Source organism: Stegostoma tigrinum, chromosome 8, assembly GCF_030684315.1.
Source record: "Stegostoma tigrinum isolate sSteTig4 chromosome 8, sSteTig4.hap1, whole genome shotgun sequence".
Taxonomy (NCBI): domain Eukaryota; kingdom Metazoa; phylum Chordata; class Chondrichthyes; order Orectolobiformes; family Stegostomatidae; genus Stegostoma; species Stegostoma tigrinum.
The window spans coordinates 62,615,530-62,624,713 of NC_081361.1; the positions used below are offsets into that span (position 1 = coordinate 62,615,530).

The 9,184-nt window shown below is 39.4% G+C and overlaps 1 protein-coding gene across 5 annotated transcripts in view; it reads right to left on the bottom strand.

Moving 5' to 3' along the window:
- faf1 (Fas (TNFRSF6) associated factor 1) overlaps window positions 1–8,690 on the bottom strand; it is a 394,938-nt gene extending 386,248 nt beyond the window's left edge. For 3 of the 5 annotated variants that reach the window (XM_059647930.1, XM_059647931.1, XM_059647929.1), the window contains exons 1-2: window positions 8,617–8,690; window positions 2,543–2,611 (exon numbers count right to left, since the gene is read on the bottom strand). In XM_059647930.1, the coding sequence (XP_059503913.1) occupies window positions 2,543–2,611; window positions 8,617–8,658 (111 nt within the window). In that variant the 5' untranslated portion in view covers window positions 8,659–8,690. The remainder of the gene's footprint in view (window positions 1–2,542; window positions 2,612–8,616) is intronic. The other 2 variants (XM_059647934.1, XM_059647932.1) reach the window with 2 other exon arrangements.
- Window positions 8,691–9,184: the final 494 nt, after the last annotated feature.

Consider the following 9,184-nt stretch of genomic DNA (forward strand, 5'->3'; position numbering starts at 1 on the left):
GATCCCTCCAATTTAGTCCAAGAACTGATAGTTTACACATTATATTCTTGAATAGCACAGCCAGCTCGACGGGGCTAAATGTCCTAACCATCGTTTGTATCCACAGGCGTTGTGTTGCTAACTGCAAGTTGTAATGTCACAGTACTACAGAAGGATTCAATTAGTTGGATGGCTAAGTTGTGATGCAAAGCAATTCCAATAGCACGGGTTCAATTCCTGCACGGACTGAGGTTACCATGAAGGACTCCCTTTCTCAACTTCTCCCATCAACTGAAGTGTGGTCACTGTTAAGTTAAAACACCACCATCATCACTTTCTAATAGAACAGCCCTATGGCCAGGTAGGAATATGACAACTTGACCTTTATTACCACAGAAGTTAACAATTTAATCTTCAAAGAAATTTTCCATTGGTATTCCAGCACCACACTACTGGCCTTGTCTCAATAGCATTCTCTTCTCTCTCTCACACACACACACACACACACACACACACACACACACACAACAGTCCATTAATTACTGAGATTTTTTTAATGAATTCCCCCACTAGGTGAACCATCCCTTGGAATCTCTGTCACACTTATTCTAGAGTTGCAGAAGTTCTCCAATTACCCTTGTTGTGAGGATCAGTCATTATTCCTGTGGTCTGCACTGTGATCTCAAACTTGATCATTCACTTTAGAAATTAACACTCACTATCTCGTGTTAGGCCTACATCCATCATCATCCTCAACTCAATAATCATGTTCCTCCCTTGCAAAATCATGCATAAAATTATTATTCATAAAGTAAGGCATTGTCCTCTGGATTATATCTGATACAGATGATAAACAGAGTTGTCTGCTGAAACAATAATAATGGAAAATGGTTGCTTCAGCATGCTTTATGAATTTGGGTCTACAAATTGCCCAGACTCACTTCTTACATTGTGCCTCAGACTCTCTGCAAAATCTGACCCTATTCTGATTCCAAATCTCAGTGTGCTTTACAAACTGTGCTCCCTCCACAAGGAGTAAATCCTTCTTTCCTTGCATTAAATTAGATATTACTTCGTCTACCAACCCAGCAACAATGTGGTCCCACTCTAGGTCATCTTATGCAGTGCAATATGCACAATTTTACTGCTGAAATCAATGGACTCCCCTGGTCTCTGCTTCTTTCTTAACTTTAGCACATTCAATGATCAGGTTCTTACTGATATTAAACCTTGCCAAGGCTTCAGAACTTCCTTTTTAAAGATGATTAAATGCTCATCCAGCCCTTGCCCGGTCAGCATCTATGACGATTCCAGTGGCATAGGGTAAAGTATTGACTTGATTTTTCTGGTCTTTTTGTGTAACCTCAAGACTGACTGAAACTTGCTGGAAAACGTCTTCCAGTTATGTCATTCCCAGCCCCCTTCAGTGCACACTATCCGCAGCCCTCCAACTCAAACATTTCCCAAACCCTACATTTGGCAGCTCCTCCTCTAAGTCAGCCATCCAGCAGCCACTGTTCCCAGCTCTAAATCCCTTTCTCACTTTTACACAGCAGATCCTATTCCAAATCCCTGCTCTGGCTCCTACTGCATTCAGGGTAACAGCGTCAAAGGAAGGTGACATCTGTGAAAAAGAAAATTTAAAAAAAAGGACAGAATTCTTATCTAAAATTGGAATCCTGTCAAATAGCAGAGATGTCTCATGACTGGATTTATGCACAGTTATATATAAGCTCAAGTTCATGAGGATGCAAGTAATGTTTCCTTTAGTTGTTTTGCTGTGTGCAGACTTCTAAGGGTCCACGCATGGCATCAGCTTCCAATGTGGAAGCCATTCATCAACAAATCTATTGATGCACAACTACACAGTTTAAAGGGAATGTGGGATACAAAATGATCTAGGGCAGTTTTGCATGAGTTGTATCTGGAGGTAACAAAGCTCTGGACAAGATTTTTAAGCAACAGATGGGTTGAGACAGGTCATATTGTGAAGGTCATTGGCAATGGAAAGGATTATAAATGTCAGAAGATCAGCGAGGGTTACACATAAATCTGACGTTACAAACACTCTGGTTCAGCCACAGTCAATAATCAGAAAGGGGGCTAGAATCAGCAGTTAGGTAATGAATTTTACAGCAGTGACCAAAGATAATTACTTCAGTAGTTATTACTTATTAACTGGAAGAAACCTTTGCACACCAAATACTGGCTGTTAGTTGACAGTGGAAGAAATTAAAAATAATAGAAACGTTGAGAAAACTATGGTGAGATTGAGATGGGTATTGTGCATATCAAGCTGAAAGTTACGCATTCGGATGATGTCATAAACAGTCACAGACAAGAAATGGAATTGATACAGATTTATAACAAAAATTACTTTCACTGCCCCAACAGGTATTTCTACATGTCACACTACAGCAACAATCCAGCAAGTCTGCATTCTTCAGAAATTTAATTGCACAGTAAAGTTAAAAGTAGTATTTAATAAATTTTGGAAAGGACTCCTAAAAATACTTTACGGATCAAAATTATTCATTTCTCAAATGCCACACTAGGAACTTACCACTAAATCCCAATTATTCTGCTCGAGCAATGTAATAGCTTCATCAATATTTTCAATTCCAGTGCATGCCTAAAGAGGATGAAAAGTAATGTTTTAAAAGACAAACATTTGTAAGTTTCTCAGGTATAGCAAGTGTAACATTGTACAGTGAAAAGTTATTTGTTTTACCAAATTTCACCACTGAACATGATACATATTGTGAATCAAAATTTAAAAAAGGTGTTGTGGAACAAACTGCATGAGCTAGAAGAGAGAATTGGTAGTGTTGAGAAAATATTTCTTGTTTGAACTCTTGGCTCAGCTCCACAGAGGGTTACCATTACATATCTATGTAACAAGCGCATGCACACAAAATGTTTGTTATTCTTGTGTGGGGGAGGGAAGGGGAGAAAAATGACAGCGTAAAAACTAGTTCACTTGTCAAAACTTAAAATTTAAGGCAAAAAAGTCCAATATTCTGCAACATAACACTTCCTCATGACTTAACCAGGTGTAACTGTTGCATTTGACATATCATGTTTTATATTGTTCTGTACACATTTGAGATAACCAAAGAAAATGGGAAATCTTTATAATCTGTAAAACCCAATGAACTTAGCTGTGTAATTCAATGGTGAAAATTTCAAAACTCCAATAACATCAACATTTAATAAAAAAAAACTGCTATCAAAAATCCAATAACCAACCTAAGCCTGTTATACTTCATAAAACACAAGAATAGCCTCTAATTAGTTCTATGTAACATCCAGATTTACCTCACCACTATGTAATGCTTACAACTGTCATTTTATTTATTTTGGAACAGTGCTATGGTAAAGCAATCCCTGACTCTCACCACAAATTCTGGAATACCTGCACAATTAAAACAGAACTGAAGATATTCAGTTATTGTCCATCAATGGTTTGATAGCGCACTATATTACAGGCAAAACAACTTTGCCAGTTTGAGAACATTTATCATCCGCCTCAGCATCAGCAATACTGGAGATAAATCTCACATCCACATATTTTATAGCTTAAACCCAATGCCCAAGGACAAAATTGGCAATGCAGATTGTCTCCCAAATATACAAATGGCCAAATTCACTGATCCGATTTCGAACAGGAAGGTAGTGCTATTGAGCACCACAGCAGTCCTAAACTGGAATACAATAGTGAGAAAATCAAACCTGAGAGGCAATCTGTATGCTGCTATGCAAAGAGGTGCAATGCTTAATCATGTTCTGTAACGTAATCTTGGTACTACTCCATACAAATCAGGAAAAAGAAAGTTTAGCTGACATCATGTTCCGTTGTTCTTTATCCAAGCACAGTTTCAGTATCACCTTGGACAGGCTTCTCTGCCTGCTCTATTACCTATGGATACCCTCGTAGATTTAACCCTAACACCGTTACATTCCCCAGATGCATGCTGCCCCTCAGCAACATGTAAACAGTTTACACAATTTTACTTGAAATGTGAGGTTAAGACGACATCCAGATTTACCTCACCATCACACCTTGACTCCTCTAGTGTCAATAAGTTATCAAAATACTTGAACTGCATTTAGTACAGGGTAAGCCAAAATTTCCTCTAATACTAGCAACACTTTCGTCATTGCTTTCACTCCCACAACAAACTCCATTCCCCAGTTACAGACTACATCCCTCTCACTGACAACCTGAGGGGCAACCAGACTAATTACAACTCAGTCTCACATTTGGACATAACACAGGTTTGCCACTACCTATCCACTCCTCACTTCTCTAACACTGCTCAATGAAGTCCTTGGTTCAATCCAAAGATTTAATCTCTATTAACAGTGTATTGTTGTATTTCTCCGAATAACAGCAAATTTCTGAAACAAAATCTAAAGACTTCACCATCTTTTGAGATTGCTTGAATCTAACACCCATCACTTTTCTAGGAGACAGCAGCCACCAGTAAATGTCACCGAACTAGTAATCCAGAGGTCCAAGCTAATTCTCTGAAGACACGGATTCAAATTCCATCATGGCAGCAACAGAATTTAAATTAGATGAGTTATTATGGAATTGCAAACCAGTCTCTGTAATGCTGACCATGAAACTACCATCAAATGTCATTATAAAATCCATCCAGTTCACTGATGTTTCTTGGAAGGAAAACTGTCATCCTCACTTGGGCTGGGCATACAGAACTACGCTGACTTGACTGCCCTCTGAAGTGGTCTGGCAAATCACTCAGTTGAAGGACTGTTAAGGAGGGGCAACTAATGCTGGTTTTGCTGCTGATACCCACAGAAAGTTAATTATTTCTTCTTCCATGAAAAAGACAAATGACACATTTTTCATTATGGTTTAAAAGTGACTAAGAAATATTTGCCATACATAAATTCACATGGAATACATTGCATTGACAAGGTAATGTCTAACTCATACCAAAAGGAATCTAGTACAACACAAAGCAATATCAGCTTTCCAATCTTAAAATCAGCTCCATAGCATGAATACAAAAAGTTGACACAGCAAGTAAAACATAAGAATGTGGAAATAAAATGACAAAATCTGAAGAAACTCAGCATGTCTGGCAGCATCTGTGGAGACAGCAACAAGGTTAATATTCTGAGTCCAGTATGACTCTTCTTCAGAATGGTTCTGTTTGTCTCTCCACAAAGGCTGCCAGGCATGAGTTCTTGAGTTGCTCCAGCACTTCATGTTTTAATATGATAAGACAGGAAGCTTTCCTTGGTATAATGTAGTCTAGAATATAAAAACAGCGAGGTTATGCTCAACCTTGACAAAACACAGGCTAGACATCAGCTAGAATGCAGTCTACAAATCTGACCACAATTTAGAGAGAATAAGGCCTTGAAGGATATCAGGCAGGAATAACAATTGAAATTCTGTGCTATGAATCAAGCTATGTCAAGAGCACGCAGAAAATGGGAATAATTCTCAGAGCAGAAAAAAAAAATGGAAGACCTAACAAATACTTAGAATCGTAAAAAAAAGTTCTGCTACAGAAGTAGGGAGAAGTTGTTTCCTCTGGTACATAGGTCGGTGACCAGAGGCCACACAGTTAAAACATGACAAGAGAACAAGAAGGGAAATTGAGTTTTCTCCCCATAAAGGGTTAATAGGATCTGAAATGCAATTCCAAGGGAATGATGCTAGCACATTCCATCGGAAGTTTCAAAAGGGAATATACTTTAAGAGGACCAAAATGCAGGGTTTTGGGACTAAGTACAGGTGGTTCTGTTTCAGTTACCTAGATATGAAGCTCTGAAGTTCACGCTCCAAACATGTGCAACTTCCCAATTCATTTTCCTTCTGTAAAAAGTAAAAATTCTAAAAATTGTTGGTCATTAGCTCTAATATCCCCTGATATTGATCTGTCATTTTGCTTTCCAATGCACAAGATGCTCTGGGACATCCCGGTACAGGAAAGAAACTATACAAGCACATGCTGATGTAAATGTCAAAGATCAGGCACAAATAGGACAGGTCTAATGGCCGCAGTATGTGCAACAGTATTGAATAATGGTATTCCTTTTACTATGCCCTCTCCATTCCATTGTTTACAAACACCATTCTGGGCCCCTCTTCCTTATGCCATTTCCCTCCCCTTCCCACTTCCTTGCATCTTACCACACACTTGACACTGCTTTGTCTGAATTTCTGACCTGCTCGTCACCAGCCTACTGGTATCCTGTCTTTCCAGGAATTTTACTTGTACAAATCAAGAATGGAACAAGGGGACCTTCCAAGACTGCAAGCCCAAGGATCAGTTAATTCTCGTATAGCTGATAAATTTAATCAACATGAATCCACTGAAGGTACTTACTTGCCCTGCAAAAGCATTATACAACTCCATACTTTTAGGTAGGTAAAACTAAATTACTTAATAATAAAACTCAAAAGGTTTAGCAGAGACATCCACCCACTCACCTGGAGGGCAAAAGCTGGCTTGATACTATGTCACTACAAGGATAACCAAACTGATTACAGACTACTGTCAAAAATGCTTTGAAGTTGAGGACTAGGAGAATTTCCTCTTCTCTTGTACATCTGGTGGAGCACTTTTACTTTCAACTGGTTTTCCCCTACCCCATTATCAATATCAGAGACATCACGGTATTGGAGGCCACCACTTCGTTCAACAGTACATGACAGCTCCCTATATCACAATTCAGTCAGTCCCATTCCCTGCTCTATCCCAAAGACCTGCAAATTTATTTGCCTCAAGTATCTATTAAAGTTTCTTTTGAAATTATTAATCATCCACAACTCCATCTCCTTCAAAAACCATAAGACCACAACACATACGAGTGGAAGGCCAATCAGCCCATCAAGTCTGCTCCACCATTTAAATCATGGCTGATGGGCATTTCAACACCACTTCCCTGCACTCTCCCCGTAGCCCTTGATTCCTCATGAGATCAAGAATTTGTCGATCTCTGCCTTGAAGGCATCTAACGTCCCGGCCTCCACTGCACTCCAGAACAACGAATTCCAACAGCCCACCACTCTCTGGCTGAAGAAATGTCTCCTCATTTCCTTTTTAAATTCACCCCCTCTAATTTTAAGGCTGTGCCCACAGGTCCTAGTCTCCCCGCCTAACAGAAACAACTTCGCAGCATCCACCCCTTCTAAACCATACATTATCTTGTAAGTTTCTATTAGATCTCCCCTCAACCTTCCAAACTCTAATGAGTACAATCCCAGGTTCGTGAGCTGATAATCATAGGTTAAACCTACCATTCCAGGGATCATCCATGTGAATCTCCGCTGGACACGCTCCAGGGCTAGTATGTCCTTCCTGAGATGTGGGGCCCAAAATTGGACACAGTATTCTAAACGGGACCTAACTAGAACTTTATAAAACATCAAGTTTCAGATCACCAATACTTGCTGACGTTTTAAAACAAAAGGAAATTTCTCACATCTCTCTGCATTTCTTGTCTCAAACTTATATCAATCTCCTCACGTACCTTCAGATATTGGGGACTGCTCGTCCCACAAACCAAAACAAATAGCTGGCACAGACATAATCGACCAACTGGATTTCTCTTGTACTGGAAAAGTATTTGGCTCTATAATTGACTGACAATAAAAAAAATTACAACTTGGGAAGAAAAGTGATGATTTGACGTTTCACATTCCTTCCAAAACATCAAAGACTTGTCAATCTGAACATGAACATTCACTGATATCACAAATGATGATTTTAAGCAATCAGCAGATCATCAGATCCAGACATAAAAGTCATTCACCACTTCATTTGATGCAGGTCACCAATTCACTTTCTGCTCTACATCACCAGTGTTCTCATTTAACAGTTTGTCAAGTATTTAACATTAAAACAGCAGGTACATTAATATTTTATTCCACAGCCTAAATGGTAACATACCTGAATGGATTACTGATTTTGTGATGCACAACAATTTAGGTTTCAATCAGCTGTTACATATAGGCTCATATTTTAATAGCAAATAAGTGGTTTAGATAATAAAACACTAATACATAATAGATCAAGCATATAACATCGCAAGTTTGCCCAAACCATTTGATATCGAATACAAATGCCACTGAAGCTTTAAAAATGGGAGTTAGACAGAGTTTATCGGGCTAAAGGGTCTGGACCCGAAACATTAACTCTGACTTCTCCCCACAGATGCTGCCCAGTCCGCTGAGCTTTTCTAGCAACTTCTGTTGTTGCTTCTGGCTTCCAGCGTCCGCAGTTCTTTCGGTTTTTACTTGGTACATTTTATGATTGTTGAGTTGTTGCTTTCAGTTAATAAATTGTGCGAATTATAAGTAAGAAACAAAGAGTCAGATTCCTTCAAATAAATTAGATTGTTCCAGCAAACCCTAGCATTCAAAAGTACATGTTAAACATAACTTTTTAAAATAAATTTACAGCAAAGGATAAAACCAGCTAAATCGTCCTTTCCTACATTTAACACCCGCAACATGTGGTCAATTATTGACATGACAACCAGATAACTGGTTCACCATTTAATATAATACAAATGGTAAATGTTCCTGTTCATCCACAGTTCGTTAGACAAGACATAGGGGGGAAAAAAAATCTCTGTAAACATCAAATGCACCTGAAAATCGGCCAGAATCATCTCTCGGTCCATGGCCGCCATTCTGCTGCTTCTTTCAACTATGTCCGGCTGTTCAGGACAGTCACAGGGAGGGAGGGAGGGAGGGACGGACGGAATTCACCTCTCAACAACTTTTCCCTCGACGGCAACAAAGAAAAATACCACTGTTTAATAAGCCTTCTCAGCTCAGAACTAAATACTCACTACCGACGAAAACAACATCATTGAAAATTTTGGCCCACTATTATTCTAAAGGAAATAAGATAATACCCTCGACCCCTGGAAAGAATGAGCGCTTCCAAACCAGTTTACGGCAACGTCGTTCTCTAATTTTGCTTGTCACGCTGTCGTGAAGAGAAATAAACATCGTCTTTACGGCCGCGTGTGCACGTGACGCAGCTGTCAACTGGCTTCGCAGCAGAACAGTGGAGAGGGAGAGTGAGGTTCCTCTGTAACAGGACAGAGCAATCTCAGTACTCCCCTCCCAGTACCACAACAGAGCAATTTCAGTACTCCCCTCCCAGTACCACAACAGAGCAATCTCAGTACTCCCCTCCCAGTACCACAA